General features: G+C 35.0%; 1 protein-coding gene across 1 annotated transcript in view; it reads left to right on the top strand.

The window, feature by feature from the left end:
* Positions 1-21,452, top strand: part of CALCR (calcitonin receptor) — a 72,467-nt gene that overhangs the window by 29,087 nt on the left and 21,928 nt on the right. Inside the window, exons 3-5 of the mRNA XM_006779213.1 lie at positions 14,858-14,940; positions 18,745-18,895; positions 20,912-21,022. Of these exons, the coding sequence (XP_006779276.1) occupies positions 14,858-14,940; positions 18,745-18,895; positions 20,912-21,022 (345 nt within the window). The remainder of the gene's footprint in view (positions 1-14,857; positions 14,941-18,744; positions 18,896-20,911; positions 21,023-21,452) is intronic.

Raw genomic sequence — 21,452 nt, 5'->3', positions numbered from 1 at the left:
CTGAATTAATCAGTGTTTTTGATTGCACACAACAGAAACTAATTTGTAGTTGCCTTAGCAACCCGTGTTTTGTTGGATGGCTCCTAGGGCAGCTTACAGAAGCTGAAGGCAGCTACTCTCTGCCCCCTCTAGGGAATGGAACTAGACATTGAAAGTCTGCAAGAAGCCTGGCAGTACTTTCTAGCTGTTCTCTCTGCTGCTCCCTGATTACTGACTTCATTCCCTTGCAGGCCTGTGCCGTCCATGTCAGAGGCAAATTGCCCCACAGACCCTTCTTTGACATGCGTCGTCTAGTTCAGGACATGCAAAGACATGAACGGCCTCTTCTTACCCTCTAGAATTTTGTCAGAGGGCCTTTTTTCAGTTCCCGAAGCACAACATGCTCGCTTCCCATCACAGTCTTTGCCATGGAATGCTCCCCCCTTTACACAGCCAGCATACCTGTGCTTAAATTAGGTGTTCCACTTAAAAGTCTTTTCTTCCAGGAGACCTCCCCTTAATTCTTAGGTCATTCATTCATTCATTCATTCACTCAGCAAATATGAGCAGCAGTCACATGCAAAACCGGATATTGAATGAACACTGGTCCCTGTCTTCATGGAGCTTATAATCTATGATAAATAGGTTTATATTATGTTCAATATGATAGAGGAAAGCAATAGAATAAAGAATAATAGGGGGAACTCAGGATGGTCAGAGAAGGCCACTTATTTCAAATCATATCTCTGAAGGAAAAAGAGTCAGGATTTTAATCCAAGAAAGGAATCAGAATGTGCAGCAGCTCCATGGCACACTTGCAGGATTGAAGGGAGGCCAGTATCCCTGAAGATACTGAGAAGATGGACTAGAGGTTAGCCATCAAATAAAATGAGATCACGCCCCCCAAAAGGTGTGGAGCATAAGTAAATAATTAGTCATCTACACACCAGATTTGGCTGCAGGCACCAAATCTGTTTGACTGAAAGATTAATTAATCTTTTAAAAAAATTTAAAAATTAATATATTAGGTAGGCAACACCCTGCACTCCACACTTATATCAGGCCAGATTCAGATATTTATGTTGCTTGCTAGTTCCCAGAATTACATTGGGAAGGTACTATAAGCAAATTGTATTGCTGTTGCATGATCTGATTCTGTGTTTATGTGGAAACACCTAATGAAAAGTTTATAATCTTTGAGGTTGCTAATATGGTGGAACTTGGAACAGAGTTTGAGGGAAAAAAGTCCTTTTATTAGCACTTTTGGTTGCTTCACACTTTAATAAACGTTTTAAGAGTACTCAATTAAAATTAATAAAATTACCTTACAACTTTTTTTCTTAATATTAGTTTTCTTTTACTTATTTTCAGAGAATTTTATACTTGCAGAAAAAGTCACAAAGAATAGTGAAAGGAATTCCCAGTTATACCAATTAATTTGCTTTATCATTTTTCATAATTTTGAGGCCATTTAAGAGTGAGTTGGAACACTATGACTCTTTACCCTGAACTACTTCAGTGTGTATTTTCTAAGAATAAGTATATCCTCTTGCATAACCACAACTAAGTTCTCAAATTCAAGACATCAAACAGGGATACAACACTATTATTTAATCCACAGTTCAAAGTTAAATTCCATCACTAATTTCTTATATCCAGTATGACCCAAAAGAAACTTCATAAAAAAAATACAAGAAAATTAATATCACTAAACATATAAAAGAAACAAAAAGCTTTCCTCTTGAGGGGAAAAAAATAAAAGACCATGCTCTCTGCTATTCTCTATAATTTTTAGAGATTTCATTTTTTCCATAAGGTGAGAAGCGCTCAGTTTTCTGCAAGGTTTCTAGTTTTTCTTTCGAAAAGCAGTTAAAGGAACATTAACATTTCTTAAATAGAAGTAGCTGGCACAGTAAAGCAGATCTTTTAATCTGATCGGTAGAGCTGGAACAAAATTAATGCCCGGGATTGGTGACAAAGTGTGCCATTTACTTCAATAAAATAGCATATGCCGGCCTGGGGGCAAAAAAAGCATTTAGCCAAGAGAATAGCTACCGGGATTGACTTTGCATTTTAAAGCTGCTCTTTACTTCCTCCAACCACTCTCAGTTTCAAATCAGTGACTAGAAGCGCGAAATAACTTTTCGAGAGCCTCGCTGGTTAACAATCCCTTCTTCTGGGAGAGAATAGCAAAATATTAACCTGAATAGATTTCCCATCTTGGTACATGCACAAAAAAACATGTGATGTTAAACAAATAGGTGAAATAACTCAATACAACAGTTTATGAAGGCACCTTGAGAGATTTGAGAGGACACAGATAACTACTAGTATGTCAAAGTTAAAAACATTTAAATTCTGTTTCTAACCACAGAACTTTAAATATCACATGTTAGCTGACAACCGTTCAGTCTGGTCTGATAGTTCTGGGAATCACACACTGTGGTTCAGTCTGCTTCTAACTTAATAATTAAGTCAGAAGAAAAAATGATCAACCTGCTTCTTAGACCAGGAGCATATACAGCCCTGAGAGAACAAGCCAAGACTATTTCCTTCCGGTTTTCAGTATGGAATCCTTTTCATTTTGAAATTATTTGGCAATTTTCTATATATCTCAACTAAAAAATACTAAGTCTCTGAGAACATTCATTCACACATTCAAAAACTGTGAACTTGAATTTGATAGAAGCAGCAGCACAACACAATAATAATCATTATCTATCTATATCTATATAAAAGGCTAATATGCAAAGTGTCCCCTCAGGAATTCGACCAGGAGACCCGGAGTTTGATTGCTGGCTATGATGAGCGCTAACCACCAGGGGGCAGCGTGGAATGAAGTAAGGCCCCAGCCGGCAGCCAGGGAAGGAAGGCCCCGATTGACCCAGATCACCAGCCAGGCCTAGGAACCCTACCCGTGCATGAATTTTGTGCACCAGGCCTCTAGTATTAAAATGAAAAACATAAGAAAGACTTTAGTAAACATGTTATATAATCCTCATACCTACTTATGTAAAATAGAGGTTCTCAGTGTGTCCATTTTACATGAAACTACTTAAGTGCTAAGGAGAATAAAATGTTGAATAAGACAGACCTATACACCTAAGAAATTTAGGCTTGCATGGTGAATTGCCCACCTAGGTGGGTTGTTTTTTTTTTTAATATAAAGAATAAAATTTGAATTTCAGCTTCTTTGTTATAAATTATCCAATAGATTTCAGTTGTGTGATTACTGGGGTCATCTAGAAGCCATGTCTTATGATTAGAAGAAATGCTGATTGCATTTGAATACATATAGCATCAACATAGAATTGAAAATCACAGGTCAACAGGATTCAATGACAGTGCAGTTTACCCTCACTTTTGTTTTTTTCATGAGGAATTGTGGGAGAATGGTTAATAATACCCATAAAATAATCAGTAACTAATGTTAAGAGGCAATACATTTTACTGAGTTAGGAAGATTAGCATCTACCACTGACTATTTTAGCGATACACGGGGCAAGTTTTTAATTCTCTGAATCTTCATTTTCTCTTGTATTAGGTGAAGGTAGTAATCAGTCTCTTGGTTTTTATAGAGGTTGAGACATTATACATAAAATACCTAGTGTCACTCAGTAAATGTCTTTTGCATGAATACTTGAATAGTTCTGTATGGGTTTTTATATATTTCTGAACACTGTAGGCTCTCTAGATTTGTGTCTGGGTAAATATTTCTTATAGCATCGGTGTCTCTCATCAGTAAAGCCTTGTGATACAATGATTTTTACTGCAAAATGGAGAAATGAAAAATGTAATGAAAGTTTCACAAAAACTTTGTCCTCAGTTCTGCAACCAGCGTTACATGTGAGTCTAATAATCATTATCACTCTCTTCCCAAGAATAGTTTCTTTTGACACCGTCATTAGTAAGACTTTGGAACTTTGTTGGAAGGGGTGCTAACAGTGGCAGAAACAGAAATAATATCTACCTACATTTACATCTTATTCAAAAGAATGGAAACTATTTTCAAATGAGTCAGCTTAGCAGCCTCTGAGCAAATGTGTGGGCCTGTGACCAGAAATCACATCTTAGGAGGCGGCATGGTATAGTGGGAAGTGAATGGGCTTTGAAGGCAGCTTCTCCTAGCTTACACTCCAGCTTCTCCATTTACTCCCTGTGTGGTTTGGGTCGTGCTTCTTAATCTTGCTCACCTTTACGTTGTACTATCCAACAGGAATTACCAATTCCTGCCCTTAGGGCTGTTGTATATATTAGAGGTTATATGCAATACTTGCCAAACATTTGATAGGTATGTAGTATATTATGTTTCTTAGTCATATATTTAGCTACTTTGATTCAGAACTTTATGACAATGACAAAAATGCTCTTAGAATCCTCCTTTAGATCATGCTTTTTAAAGTGGCATCTTCAAAATCACCCTTCTGTTAGAGAAGGGGATCTTTTGTTAACCAGTGGTGCTTGATTTGTCTTCCACTTTGAAAACGTGGGGTAGAGAGCTGCTCTCTAGGGTGATAACAGTACACAAACTGCTAAAATAAAATAAAAAGTTAGGAAGGTAAGAGCAAACTACTACTGAACTCTTGAGCAATGACCTCCAGATCTATTTCTCAGAGAAGTAACGTTCATGGCAGAAGAATCCCGAGTACTTTCTGAATTTAATGGGCAAAGGACAAAAGACTCTAAAATGTTGATAGTGAACCTCTCTAAATCTGCAACTGTTATTCCTTTGAAGGCCTTTATCCCACCATCTTTTTTTGAGCAGAAAAGTCGTATTCAAAATTGGCAAAATGAACTAAGAGAGTGGATAGTTAGCCAGCTGGAACCTATGGCCACATTCTTTTTAAATGTAAGGCCAGCCCTAACTATAACCATAATTCAAACATGTCTTGGTTCTCTGTGGCTCCTGTGTAAACCAGAGACATATGAAGGAAAGCTAGATCACTATTTTCCCTACTGGTTTGGCAGTACGGTAATCTTCTGTAAAACGTATTAACCAAATAAGTTGATACTACATCTAGTGTGCCAAACATTTCTGCCTTGACCAGGAAATAAGAAGTTATCTTTTACATGAAAGGCATTGCATACTCACATCTTTTTTTGATGTTTTTCTGCTTTGGACATGAGCGATCAAGGCTTTCTGATGCAGATACATATTGAATTCCTGTAGAGTCCTCTGGGCCTTTTGGCAAAAAAGCACCCCTGCCATTTTTATGCTAAAGAATTGCATCCATAGGCCACAATCTGTCCACTATTCCATATCCTAGCCAGATGGACTGGTCACGGGTCTGTTCTAATTTGGGAACCATTTCAGTTCTGAAATGAAGTGCCTTAATAATTTTGTGGCATGTGAATCAGCCATTGACTGAAGTTTTGGCCCGCCACTAGGAGCAATTATATAGCTTTTTCATTACTATCATCATCCATCTGTAAAGTCCTGTCAATAAACTGCATTCTCGGCTGCTAGGGGATCTTTTTTCAATGTAGCCTCTTGCATCTGATTCTACTCTGCCTCAGGTAAAAGGGATGCAGCAAACAGCACATACAACAGAAGGGCTAATAAAGATAGATTAGTGACTAGTGCATAGTGGAGGCTCCCACTCTTGGAGCCAAACCCTCCTCCCAATACTGAATATAACTTAGTATGAATGTTAACTGCATTGGGAGCTTTGTTGATTTATGTATTCAGTATACTAAATAGTCTTCAGCTATCATTTACAAACAACTTCTGTGATAAGTCCTTGATGACAACTTCATGGTATTAAAATTTTAGCCACACATTGAATTTTGATGAAAACTTTTGCCACCAAATCTTTGGGTTGTTTCAATTACTCTAAAGCTTCTATTAGCAGCCGCTTTCACTGCTAACATCACTCTTGACATGGAAACCAGTGTAAAGGATGATCAAAATGAAAGAAATAAGGATTCAACATGTATTTATATAATTATATGACCACATGTAGTCGTGTTTCCATGAAAGTCTTAAAATTCTTTGAAGAATAAACAAAATCAATAAAAATGAATATTTTTTCAAATTCTCTCCCTAGATTGGTAATTTGCTAATTTCTCCGTCTTGCAAGATGGTTTGTGATTTTCAGCTCTATTTTGTGATATGTAAAAGCAATGTATGATTGAAGGAGATATTCCTGAAGTCATAGGGCATGCAAGTTGGACACGTGGAACACCAAAGGTGACAATTTAGCAGCTCAGGTCCTTGCCAGTATGCGAAGACTTTCACAGCAACTCAGCCTAAGTTCCCATACTTCATAATTTTCATTCCACCATTGCCTAAAGCCAATTTTTCTTCATAGAGTGAAGTCACATTTGGCATTGATGTAGTTATTGATTGAATTATTAATTCAAATGCACTAATTCTAATAAATTTAAAGTAAAGAAATTAAAGAACTGAACATTTTGTCCATAACATAATTTGTAATTTGGGTATAATAATGCTTTAACTTTTATATTCCACTGTGTTCTCTCTAGAGAGCCTTTTATCCAGGCACCTCCAGGTAGCTTACAGCCAAAGTTCTCAAATATTAGCTTTTGTGGGAATCCTCTGGGTTGTTTGTAAGAACACTGATTCCTGGGGTCACCAGCAGAGATTCCGGCTCACCAGGTCTGGGGTGAGACCGAAGGGTTTGCATTTCCAACAAGCTCCCAAGTTGCCAATGCTGCTAGTCCAGGGACTACACTTGGAGAACCCCTGGCTTCAAGGACCATCTATCCTTCTAGGATTGGATTTTCCATCAAGGAGCCATTTTGAAATCTCTAAAATGAGCAAAAAATTTTTCTCCCCTGCTTTATTTAGATATAATGGACCTATAACATATGTAAGTTTAAGGTGTACCGTGTGTTGATCAATGAGCAAAGAATTTACATAAGGATCTAAGAACACTAGAGTTTTGACAGGGAGATACTTTGAATATCATCTAATCTTACTGTTTATTCCTGGAAATTCAGATTCCTTTCATAGATGGTGCTGCTCTCCTTAGTCAAAGGAGTTAATCACATCAGCACCTGCATGACTAATTGCCATCTGTGCTCTCTGGAACCTTGCTAATAGGAGAGCATGTCAAAGGTCTTTAATGAATTTTAAAATGTTCCACTTATAGATGATTTTGAGCACTTTTATGTAAAGGAAATTATGGGCCTCCTATCTAATATATTTCATTCCAAATAAATGAAATTGAGCCAACCCTTTTGTGTGATGTGGCATTAAAGTTGAATTAAAAGATGGAAATAAAGTCTGTAGTTACATAATCTATATAGCTTCTAAAATGAAGAAGGAAAAAACTGGGCCACCAGCTGAGCCCCCAAATAGGTCTACCTGTCAGGAAAGGACTAAGGAGTGTTCTCCACTGTCAGGAGCACACATATATATCTCCCATTCTTAAAAATTAACAGAATTAGCCATAGCTTACGCCAAGCAAAAACCTGAATATTTTCATTTATGAATAGACAACCTCTGTCTGCCACTGACCTCCTATGAGGACCACTTAATCTCTCATTGTATTTCTCAGTTCCATAATAAGGGACAATTATGTGGACCTGGCCCCATCATTACATGAGAACACTATTAATGGAAAAGAGCTCTTTTAAGAACTTAACTTTCTGAAATACCAATAATGGTCCAAGCACTCATTAGTATATTTGGTTAACCAATGTACCTGAGAGTTCACAGGTATCCAACATGAGTCCTAATCGAGAGCAAGGGAAAAGAAAGAACTCTATTTTACATATAGAAATGTAGCAATAGTGACATGTGTGAGGCGTTTGGTTATTATAAAGGGAGAAGTATAAATTAAAGTGGTAATCTAAATGCAGAGGACAATTTTGCCTTCACATATATTAACATTAATCTTATTGTACTTACCTTTTCAGTAACTACTATATTTTAGATTAGTAATCACTGACTTTGCTCAAACCTTAGTCATTTCCTATTCATTCATTCATTCATTCAATGAACACTAATGGCTAGTGTTCTATTTGAACTGTGGCTGGTACTGCTCCTTGACCCTACATTTTAATAAAAGTCATGTAAGTCTCAGCTACAAGACATGCAGACATGAAGTTAAAATAAATAAAAACAACAAGTGAAAAGAGGCCTGGCATTTATGGGATATGTGATTTAAAAATAAATGAAAATCCAAGTATCAAATATGCAGGCTTTCTGGTTCTTCAAATTGTTGCTTTACTTTTAAACTATATGAAATACATACTTATATCTATATCATATGTTCACTTGTCAAATTTCATTCACTAATCGATTCATCCATGCATGTCACAGGCATGAAAATAAATTAATTTTGCAGTAATCATATTTCAGGACAGTGCTTACAGCTATAGAACACAGCATTACTCCAAGGAAAATTAAAGACTGAGGTTTCCTACAGAAATAAAACCAAACATTCCTCTTTCACAAAATCTCCAATAAAATTGGTTAAATAGTATACATATATATGTTTCAGGCTAAATTAAGAACTTGAGTTATGGTCAATCAGAAGCCTTTTTCAAGTATTTTGGGACAAAACAGAGCATTAGTATTATGGAACTTGGACCGTAGGAAATTTCACTGTGGCTTCTCCTTTGTGTTTAATGTGTTCTTTAAAAGCAAAATATGAATAAGATATATTTCTAATAATTTAAAGACTTTAAAATTTGTATTATATTTTAAATAAAATAATCACTTTTGATATATTTAAGTAGAGAATAATATTTTAGAGCTTATCTATATTATATCACAAAAATTTGAATTTCATAGCAATTATTGAAGGTGTACTTTGGACCAAATACTGTGCAAATCTCTGGTGGTGTAGAAATGGGTAGTCTAGAGGCTGACCTAAAAGAGTTGAGGTTAGTGTTCATCTTTGTTATTAGTGTACAGGATATATTTAAACACAGACTTAACTTTTGGACTAATCAGAGCATTTATTGAGCAGTTTTTTACTCTGATGAAAAAAGACTAATATTTCAGAGCAATAGACAATCGTAGTGTATATTCTAGAACCTAAAATAAGCCATTAGATGAATATGCTTCTTTAATAAGCTTACTAAATTAAAATTTAAATGTTCACACTTTGAGACAATGAATAGCAAACACTTCATCTCTGTAATGAAAACTGAGCAGGTCTGTTTTCTCCAAAAATGCTTCAGTTTTAATTGTTTTAACCCTGAAGATAGCATTTCTTCTCCCACTACATCAAACCTATATGAAGTAGCACAGAATTCTGCCCTCAAGAAATGGGCTTCTATTTAGGGAAGTGCTTCTGTTTTTTATACTTCTCTTTTATAATAGCTGTGGGCCATTGTTTTGTCTCAGAAGCTTATCTGCAAAGCTCTTCCTAGACAATATTTTGAAGTGAGCAAAGTTTGTTTTGGATACTTTCTTTCAAAACCATTCAGTCACTTTTTGAAGATATCTATTTCAGTTGTTTGTCATTATTAATCATAGGGTACAAAAAATTTAAATAAACACTTTATTATTAAAGAATTACAAAAGGAAATAAGTATAAAACAAATTTAAATAATTAAATTTTCAAATTTTATAAGCATATAGGGTTTATAGTTTGGAACTGATTAAAGTTTATATAAAGATTTTGAGGACACCCTTTAACTAGAGAAAAAGACAACATTTAGATATAAAATTTGAATATAAATATGTACTTTTAATGACTTAAATCCCTAGACTAAAATCTCCAGCCTTGATCTCAATGAGTATACTGTTCGATAGTGCTGATATCCAGAAGGGATAGATTACAACCTGACAGAGCAGACCCAAATTGAGTTCTTGGCTCATGGCTCCTTTTGCTTTGCATTTATCATACACACTATGACCTGCTCTACCTCATCTTCTCTTCTAAACCTTAATGTAAAAGCCTCTCTGCCTTTGATGGGACAATTATTTCACTTATTAGTTTGAAAATAGTTCTGAGAAATCCAAACAGGTAGCTTCTGGGATAGCCTGCAAGTCCCTAGTAGCCTAGCAACTTCTATTATACTAAGTCCAGATTTGTAAAAAATTCAAATCCCTGGAGAAAGAAAATTACAGCAGGGAGTCACTGTTAAGAGGTCATCTCTTAACATATATTTTGAATTGGTCAAATGAGAAGATAGGAATATGGAGAACAGAGGAAAGACAGGATTGTTTAAGTGACGTCTAACAGATTATTATTGCAAAAAAATTTCAGCCTCAAGATTTTCCCAGTCATAGTAATTATAATGGACGTTTATAAAGCACTTTGTGTGTGTTCAGGCACTTCTCTATGTTGCTTTAATTCTCCAAACAACCTTATAAGGTAAATATTTATATTACTCTTTTATTTTTAAAGATGAGGAGACTGACACTTGCAGAAGTCACATACCCTAAACATTTCAGTTTAATAATAGAAACCAATAAGGACACAAATGACACTTTACAGCAGTCTTTAGTATGAGTGTATCTGGAATGAATTTTCTGAAAAGGTTGTAGGTCTCACTATCTACTTAGAGGCAAAGGGTTTAAAGATACAGATATTTATAAAAATTATGAACACACACAATTTTTATTTTATCTAAATCTAATGTTTTGATAATTCTGTGAAACCAATTGCATATGTGAACTTCTTGTGAAAGGAGAACATAAGTAACATGATCAATAAGTTTATGGAACAACTTGAAATTAAATCTACTTACTTTGGACTAGAAAGCATTCTTCTTGAGCAGAAATAAAATAAATAAACAAATAAAATACATGAGATACAAGTTTGTAATTTGGTTATAACTTGAAAGCGGAAATTATAGATATATGTACAAAATGTTGGAAAAAAATAGACCAAAATATTAGAGGTGGTTGTGTTGGGGTCGTGGGACTATAGCCAATGTTCTTCTTCCTTCTACATATACTTTTCATTTTATTTGAGTGGTTATTACCTCCATGATGAAAAATATTGAAGTATGGAAATAGGAAACATAATTACAGAGTGCCATAATCAGAGTCTTGGAGTTATAATTATATTATCTAGAATAAATTTCTATAAATTATGGGAATCCATTATTTAAAAAAATTTTAGGGAGTAATATGCATATTTGTTAGATTTGAGATCCTAGAAACTTACTATGTCAAAAGGAAACCTACCTAATTATCAAGTTTTATATATTAGAACTAGATATTGGATTTTTAATATCTACTTATTGGAAACTTCTTTATATTAACCTAAATTTTATTTTACTATTCTGGCTTAAACTTAAAAATGCAGAATGATCTCTAGGTTTAAAAAAGAAATTAAAGGAAATGTTGTGCTCATTTGCTAGTAATTTTGAAGTGCTGTTTTATTCAGGGCACTCTGCTAAGCACTAATTGAGGCTTACCAAGACCAATAAAATAAGTCCCAAAGAGCTCCCAGTCTAGTTGAAGACATGAAACATTTACTCAAATAATGGTTGGGTAACCAATTGAAGACATTAGAGAGAGAGACTGTAATGAGGGTGAAAATTAAATGAGGCAACATATATAAAGCACTTTGAACATTGCTAATACACAGTCAATGTAATAATATTAGATATTATCACCATTGTTATTGTTATTTGCAAAACTTTTTCTTCAATGTTGATGAGATACCACTTTTTAAGGTGATATGGCTATTTACAGGGCACATGGAAAACTGACCAAATAACCTCAGTCTATCATTTGAGAGTATTTTAAAAGGCTAGTTTAAAATCTGAATAATTTTAAGATCCCATTGAATATTCCCCTTTATAATTATGACAGAAGATAGTATAAAAGATCGATCATTTGTGTATGAACAGAGGGTGATGTGTAAAAGTTATAATCAGAAAAGGAAAAAACTTACTAAGAACACATAAAAACTATCCCATAAATGTGAATCTCTTCTAATAATCTTATTGTACAAAGAGATCAAGGTTATTATCTTAATTCTGTAAGCTAAGGACTTTCTACTTTCCTGACTGTATCTAGGTCCTTTCCCTGACCTAATAGGCTTTCTAGAGACCAGTCTTAAATTCTAGTTTATCCTCAAGGAAAAATAGAACATGCCCAGCTCACAATAAAACAAGTGTCTGCACACTGAATGCTTATTGCATGTCCAATGCTTTATAAATCCAACCTCCTTGAAGTGCATTAACACTTCGAGACAGGCATTATGATCCCTATTTTTCAAATGAGAACATGGAGCCTCAGAGAGATGGGTTGACTTCCCCAAGGTCATGAAGCTCATAGATGCCATAGCAGGAACTCACACCTACCTTGGTCACATCACGACGCCGTGTGGAAAGTTGAAGAAGTTTTACTAAAAAATAAAAAAAAAACAATATTTTAGGAAATACTACCTTTTAAAACATATATAGAAATTTCAAGAATAAAACATAGAACAACCCACCATGAATGGAATATAAAAGCAAAAGAAATTTATTTTTGATTCCCTGGAGACCCTCCCAGAAGCCCAGGGTCAGGAGGGGGAGTCAAGATTCACCAGCAGGTGAAGGCCCTATCTCTGACTTTCCATTATGGGGGAGCACCTGTCTCTTGCAGCAGCTCTGTGTCTGGATTTAGAAATGAACATGTATTCAGCGAGTGTTAATGGCCACTCCTGGCCTTCATGGGGCCTTTGGTTTGCCTTAAATATTTTGTTTCTTACATAGCAGTCTCTACTGCCTATTAATTTGATGCTGGTCCCTAAGGACAGTAACCCTACATTGGAAGGAAAGTGGTTTTTGTAAATATGTCAGTGTTTCCATGTAGGGAGGAAAAATAATTTGCTGAGTGCTCTTTAGAACCAGATAATTTCCCAGGGAACTGTCCAGTACTGTTGTTGGTGTAAAGGGGCAGATGCCGCCAGACCACATGCAGCTCATCCAGGACCATCGAAGAGCCTCTTTCTCTGAACGAGAGCTGCTTTTTAATTAGACGTTTTAGGTGGTCTGTGTGAGTCATAGTAATTCATACTATCAAAAACACAATTATCTTAAATAGTTTAGGGTCTCCAGCTGGATTTAATTAAGCAGAAGTTAAGCAGAAGCCCCCTTCCGCCCCCCCCCGTTTGTACTCGCCAAATGGTCGTTGATTTCATCTAAATTTTAAAAGTCCTGTGTTATGTATGTTTTTAAGGTTCTGAATAACTTTTTTGTTTTTGTTTTTACAAATCCTGGTATAAAACAGAAGAAGTGCTTTTCTAAAATGAGAAGCCATAGTTAGTTACTGGGAAAATGAAAACATGGGCTGTAGAGTCAGAAACGCTTGGGTTTGAATTTAGTTGCTGCCTCTTCACTAAATAGAGGACTTTGAATAAGTCTCTTACTCTCGCTGAGATGCCATTTACCACAGAGGGTTGTTGGGAAGGTAAATAACACGACGCCTGGCCACACCATGACTCCAACTAATTTAAGAAGATTGTTAATCGTAGCCTACAAATCCTTCCCCACTCTCACTCCATTCCCTTCCCTTCCCACTCAGCAACAATTACTGTTATTCTAAAATTTCTAGTTTTTATCTCCATGATTTTTAAGATTACATCTGTTTATGACCCTAAGCCAGTGATGGCGAACCTATGACACACGTGTCAGCGGTGACACGTGAACTCATTTTTTTGGTTGATTTTTCTTTGTTAAATGGCATTTAAATATATAAAATAAATATCAAAAATATGTCTTAATTTTACTATAGTTGCAGATATCAAAAAATTTCTATATGTGACACGGCACCAGAGTTAAGTTAGGGTTTTTCAAAATACTGACACGCCGAGCTCAAAAGGTTCGCCATCACTGCCCTAAGCAATATACATACATCCTTTTATTCACCTTGTATATTTTTACACTTATCTCTGTTCTTGGCTCCAGGTCACCTCCTTCATGAAGTCTTCCCCAATTCCCTAGGCTCCAGCTCCTTGACTGTCCCTGACTTTAGGATTGTTCTTCTCTAACCCTTTCCCCAAAAAGAATCCTGTCATTCTCCCAATTAACACTCTGGAGGTTCCCCAGTTCTCCATAGATCAAGGTTTTATGAAAATTATACCTTACATTTCTCAATTTTATGTTAGACTTACCAATACGTAAACCGATACAACTTACTCTTTTAGGAACATTGTATAGATACTAACTCATACATAACAATAAATATAGTTTTAGATGCCATTATAACTACTCATCCCTAGTTGAAATATTGTTTAAACACAAATCCCATTGATTAAAAGAAACATGTATATTTTTCATTTTTACTCCTTTATTATCTTATGTAAAACCAACTGCAGTCATGAAAACATGTTATGTCTGTTTCTGACTTTCATGGTCTTGAATTAAAAATGGTGGCTTCATAGGTGACATGATCACTCATTGTTATGGAAGAAATTTTTTTCTTAATAGCAACTTGAAGAAAAAAAGAGAAAAGCAACTTGAAGCTTAAAGAAAAAACCATAGGAAAGAAAAATACTCAAGGCTCTAAATAAGACTCCTTAAGTAAAAGATGGCCCTTTAATTACCTAGAAGGCATGACTCTTAATCCTTTACAAGCCACAGATTTTATTTGTTCATGCCCAACAAGCTGACTTCTTTATGGATGTTTCCATTGAAATTTTCAGCAGTTCTATTGATGCCACTTGTTAATTGAAGTCCACATTGATTGCTCTTGATTTCTCTGAATTCTTTGTTTTGGTCTTGATATGTACAGGTGGCTCCGGAATGCCTTAAGGGGGACTTTAGACAATCTTTTCTGGCTGACAGGAAAGGCAATGGTACATGCAGCTACAAGCATACTGTTCTTACTTGGGGTGTTTTGGGACATTGATCATCTTCTAGTCAAATAGAAAGACAAGAGAAAGAAAGACTATACTCAGTAGTAAAGCTATATTAATTTAAATGTCTTTTTTTTCTTTTTATACTTTTCTAGGAAATAAAAAATCGACTTCAAAAGTAACCATGCGGATCCCATATAGCACTCGCTGGTGCTTAATATTCTTCATCTTCATGAATGTAAGTAACACAAAATTATTCTAAGCTATGTTAATCAAGAATGCCAAAATATGGAAGAATGTTTTTGGTATGAGTGAATGGACATTAGTCAAAATAAACATTGCTCTCCAGAAGCCAAACTAAGTTCCTCAAAACTGTCATTTTCTTGAAATTTTGCTAAGAAATCTCCCCTCAGAACTTACACTGATTTAGTTAGTGTTAGGTTTACCCAGAAATGTGAGCATTGTTGGTTTACAAAAATGTAGCATTAATTAGAGATACCTCTTTATTATCTTGGATCTTAATATTGAAGATTAATGATGTTTTTCGATGAAATGTTTTTAATGTTAGATACGTGACTCTGAGTTACAGGGTCTGGGCTGCTGTCTTTTTAAAACATCTGAATTCTTTCCGTCTGTTTATTGATTCCCAAGTGTATTTCTTACCAAAAACTCACTCAGAGTTTTAAGTCTTGACATACCACTGTCATTCTATAACTCTCGAGCCTTTTAAATCATGTCCATTTTATATAATTTGTATTGTTTTATTCCTAAATTTAGCAAGTAATCAGAACTATAATTGTCTTAGAAAACCCTATCAATACCTATTTTTTCTCAACTTTGTTAACCCACCATCACATAATTTTAATAGCACACAAAAGGGAGATGAGTAAATTTTATATAAATAAATTTGGAGTTGTCTTGATCCACATCAGAACAACAATGGCCAATTAATTATAGTTGACAGCAAATATCACTTAGTATCTGAAACTGTTTGCATAGGGTTTCATGATTTCCATTGTCCTTTAATGTGTAGTCACTGGCTTACAGATTTGCATAAATGTCACATTACTCAAGGAAATATTACTAATATTCTACAAATGTGAATTTACTTTTTAAAGGGAATTTTTATTTTGTAATGTTATACATCAAATAAATGATTTATGGGGATAACTTAAAATAGCCCTTTTTGTACCTATTTGAATAATGAGTATAGTTTATTTTATTATGTAAGACTATCATATTATCTTAATCTTTAGATAAAGTACAGTATAATCCAGTATTTAGAAATGCAGGTACTTTGATATCATTGGAAATACAATAAAAATATTTAACATTGTAGAAACAATCAGAATATTTTATTTCATCTGTAAATGTCCAAGTCTTATTGCTATTCTTTAGATGCAGAAATATAGGTACATTGTTCATATATTGATATTGTTATTTTTCATAGATTGAGTGAAATCCTATCTGATCAACTATATATGAGTATTTCTAAATAATTTTATTTCATAAAGCATATGATTATATTAGACATTGATACAAGGAAAACTAAAGTAAGTAGAAAACTAGATAATAACAAGGAAGTTTGAGTATTATCCCATCACCTTTTTTATTATGAAGGCTACAGATAATTTTTGGTGTGTTAAAAAACTGAAGCAGGGCACTTTTATTCAAAACTTTTACCCGATATATTATAAAATTCAAAGATTGTAAGAATCTCTTACATTTGCATGAGCCATGGACAGAAATGTCCTATGGTTTGTGGGCATCTCTTCACTAGCAAAACATAACTGCACAGGCCACTTCAGTGGTTTTGTGCTCTCTCGGCATACAGAAATTTCCTTCTCTATCTGAATTTGAATTATATATTTTATTTGAAGGACTTGTCCATAAAACCTTTTTTACCCATCAATTTCCTTTCACAACACTCATTATATTCCACATTGATACTCCTTAGAGAAAAGTAAATTTTTTAAACAAAATGACATTGATTTTAATTACTCTAAAATACTTCACATTATTGTGGGGGAAAAAAACCTGCCTGTATATTTATTGAATTCTACCAAACTGCTTCCAAATGGACCAGAAAGTATCAGTTTGAGTCACAACATTTAATTAGCCTCATCTACATGAATCAAAACCGCCCACTCACTTCCTCTCCCTTATCTGCAGTAATGCAATAGGCTTAGGACAGCGCTTAGCACATAGTGAGTGCTCAAAAAAATGCTAGTGATGGTCATAATGACAACAACAATGATGAGAGCATTTTGATGATATTTCTTTAGCTGATCCCCCCGTTTGCTTTGAATTTATTACATATGCAGCAGTTTGGGTGTTTACTGCTTAAGTAGAAAGTACATAGGATATCAACCAGGCATCTGATCCCACCTCAAAGAACCAGGACTAATACTTTACAAAGTTCTATTTTATCCTTTGTTACTTTGAAAAGTATAAGTAACTGAAAATTGCCAATAATTCTTACACCTACATTATTGCAAACAATTTCTCTGTTTGCAAACAGTTTCTATTCAGATGGCTTGGCTAGAATTGCCAAAACAATTCTAAGAGGGAACTACCTTCTTCTTGGTAGTAAGGTTTTTCTTTCCCAACTTGTCCCCTTTCTCAGATCCCTACCAGATTTTTCTAGTAATATAAGATAAAACATCTGGCTATTTGACTAATACTATTCTCCATTTCTTATATTCAAATATGCCTTCATGTTTTTATTCTTTGAAAAAAAAGCTGTGAGTTGCTCTTTGTTGTTCCAATATGAGATGCTCTCTAACCCATATCTTCAGCTTCCTGGTTGGTCTCTCCCAACTAATCAATTGGACATCTGAAGCCTCCCACAAGAATTTTACCAACACTCTCCACTCACAACCTTCACTGATCAAAAAGCTACAAAATATATTTCATTATCATTGCAATAACATTAGCTAAAATGCATTGAGCCTCTCATGTCCCACCACTTTGTATTTGTTTTAGCCAGGTTCTTTAGTATCTAATTTTTTTTACTCCACTTCTTATTATCAATACATTTTGGAAAACTTCAATGTTAGATTAATGAGACAGAGAAAAGTCAAATAAAAGTATGTTTCAACAGATAGAGAGGCAAAGAGTATTCCTAACTTCTGAAGAAGAAAAGTCAGTGCAGGCTGAAGCTTGCAAGTCCTCTTAAAAAAAATCTCCATGCAGAACCTGGATGTGAAAAATCACAGATTCAAACACCACTAAAATGTCATAGCCACAAAAGAAATTGGCTACTCTAGGAACACAATTAGACAGTGATCTTTACACACACGCGCGCGCGCACGCACACACACGCGCGCGCGCACGCACACACACACACACATTTTAATAAACAATACCTAGGATGGTGATAAGGATTAATCGAGACTGACAAAACAAATGTCAGACTGTACCAAAAATGCAAAATATCTAAAAGTAATAATCAAGATTTACATTGATTTTCACCCATGCAAATGAATGACTGTATAGGTGATCTGTTGATTAAACCAATTAAAGGGATTAAGGCCAGTTATTCAAAGCAGAACATCTCAGAACAGATTTATTTGTTCTATGTAATAAATAGAATAAATTTGTGGCAATGTGCACAATATAAGCACAAATAAAAACCAGCTGAAGAAATCCAATACAAAAGCTTATTTAGTGTACTAATATGTATATCTAGTTTAAATAATATGATTAATGATTCTTAAGAGTTCCGAAGACAACAAAGTTGATTTAATATTCGTATTTTTTGGAAATTAGGTTATTTTCTTTGTATACATCTAAACTTACAGTAGTAATATAATTTTTAAAATTTTGTATGATAAAGATGTGCATGAGTTTGTATGGCTGCTTTACATTTTCAATAGTGAATGGAATGAATGTTATAAAGCAAAAATATTCCACATGGAGATTATGTATAATTGTTTATAGGAGGAAAAATAAATGTTTTCAAATTTTTTATTGTTTCATTTATTTATGTAAACACCCATTCATACTCTCTATAATTAACTGACTTTTTTTTTAAATACAGTTTCCAACCCTTCTTGCCTCTGTTCAAAGCAAAATCACCGCTCCAAAAGCGGAGGACTCATTTCTGGTCAGATTAGGAAAATGGAAAATGCGCATTGCAGAGGCCAAATGCCTACACCGAATGGAAAAGCTGCCCCCATACCAAGGAGAAGGTAAAGAGAAGGATGTATGTAAATATGTGTTTCAAATATCATTGAAGGTTTATTTTCTTCCGTGAGTAAATATGTATTGACTGATTTTAATTTAATATGCCCGCAGTTTTACCAGTGGCTTTCATTCCATAGTATTTTTGTGCATTATATGCAGCAGACATGCCTAGTTTCTCTGCTCAAGTTCATCCAAAGACTCTCTGGCTAACATCTGCATTTAGGACAAAATTACTACAATAACAGTATTCACACCTAGCAAGCAGGAACAATACAGGACTAAGTGAAGGAAAGGAATTGGAAAATGACAAGAAGGGAGTTGGAAAATGGTGGGCAGAAAATTTGCCTGAGGTGGAACCTGATAAAACCTGGTCTTATTTGGGTTAATTAGGCAGTGTCTTCCTTTACCTGTCAGTCAGTTCGTAACTCATGCTAGTCCTTCTCCCTTTCTACCTCCAGTTCCCAGGTGAACTGGAAAAAGACATCTCCTAGGCAGAATTGTTTGTCTAGCACCTTCTCTAAACGCTCCATGTGATTGCCCAAATAGTCTCAGGGCCAAGCATATGTGATTAGCTATAGAGAGCCCATGGGAAAACAAAAGTATGTTTCAACACATAGAGAGGCAAAGAGTATTCCTAACTTCTGAAGAAGAAAAGTCAGTGCAGGCTGAAGCTTGCAAGTCCTCTTAAAAAAAATCTCCATGCAGAACCTGGATGTAAAAAATCACAGATTCAAACACCACTAAAATGGCATAGCCACAAAAGAAATTGGCTACTCTAGGAACACAATTAGACAGTGATCTTTACACACACACACACACACACACACACACATTTTGATAAACAATACCTAGAATGTAGATGGCCAAGCATGGCTACGTCCATTTAAATTCTCTCCCTTGTCCCCTAAATCATTTGAAAAAAGCCAACAAGATCTTGGACACCCTTGTGTATTCTAAGACACCCTTGTGTATTCTAAGACACCCTTGTGTATTCTAAGACGACACTCGTGGTGGGGGGCCGGGGGGAGGGGTGATGTTAAATATACTCTATTACTAGACATGGTTTGTCTTCAGATAGCTAAAATTTTAATTTGTTTAAACAATAAACCAGGTCGGTTTTTCTGCCTGAAGTAGTTTCAGTATTTTTAAGAACCTGAAAAGGCATTAGATGCAACTCACCACCAAAAAGAAACCATTTCTCTGAGGTAAATGAGACAATAGAAACACAAAGATGGTATTTTCAGAGACCAAGTGAGTGCAGTCACCTTCACTTCTATCTTACTAGTAGTTACCTCAGGATTTTGCTATTAATTATTATTTAAAACTTTTTATTTTAGAACTGCCTTTTATACTCACACAATACTCATTCTTTTGAATCTCTGTGTAGAGATAAATCTTCATATTTTGGAGTAGATTTAATTTTTGAAAGCAGTGAGAAACCACTTGGAGGCAACATTGATGAATACAGAAAGTGATCAAACTGAGCATTATTTTAGCCATTAGTAAAGTGTTACTCTAAAGTAATAAGACTGTTTATATGTGATCTAACTGGATGCAAATGCATCTTCAGTTGGAATTTTGAACCATTTCATCACCCTTGAATTAGGAATAGAACCATCCAAGGAAACCACTTTGAAGATTAGTGGTTAGTAAGATTCATATGTTCCAAAGCCATATCGTTTTTTTCAAGGTAAGCTTATCCAAGGGTGATTGTGCATATACTTTCACAAAAGTTTTCTTATCGCACTTCCAAAGATGCTTTAAAGGAAAGAGTTTGGATGAAGGATTCCATACAGAAGACGTGTGCCTTTTGATGAACAAATGGAGAAAACACTACAAAAATGTAAATTCCATTAGTGGTCAGTAAAGTTAACACCATTATTTTGTGGCTACTGCTGCAACTGTTGTTTTTTTAATATAGTTCCAAAGTGAAAAGCCCCAGAAGAATTGTCTATGCACTATTAAACCCCACTAAGGCAATTTTTGACAATGGCAATGCTAATTTCTTTCTAAATGGCCAGGTCTGTATTGTGATCGCATGTGGGATGGATGGCTGTGCTGGGATGACACACCGGCTGGAAAAACAGTCACTAAGCAATGCCCAGATTATTTTCCCGACTTCGATACAACAGGTAGAATATTTGTTTTTATATTATATTTTGCTATGAAGCTTTTAGAGTTTTCATGGTCCTCAAAAAAAAATCAGATATAAAATATACATATCTAGTCATACTCTACACAGTTTAGCATGTTCTGAAACATTTCCATAAATGAAATACTACCTGGTTGCACAAATCTAACAAGCTGTCCTTATTTTATATATTTATTTGATTTTTTTTATTTTTAGAGAGAGGAGGGAAACGGACAGAGAGAGAGAGAAATTGGTATGCAAATGAAACACCAATCTCCTACCTCCTGCATGCCCCCTACTGGGGATTGAGTCCACAACCGGGCAGTGCCCTGACCAGGAATCGAACTTTTGACCACATGGGGGTGGCCATTGTACAATGGTGTGATAGTCAATTTGCGTATTACCTCTTTATTATATAGGAAAATAGTAAT

Source organism: Myotis davidii, unplaced genomic scaffold, assembly GCF_000327345.1.
Source record: "Myotis davidii unplaced genomic scaffold, ASM32734v1 scaffold187, whole genome shotgun sequence".
In the NCBI taxonomy this organism is placed as follows: Eukaryota; Metazoa; Chordata; class Mammalia; order Chiroptera; family Vespertilionidae; genus Myotis; species Myotis davidii.
This window is presented reverse-complemented; position numbering and strand designations above follow the sequence as displayed.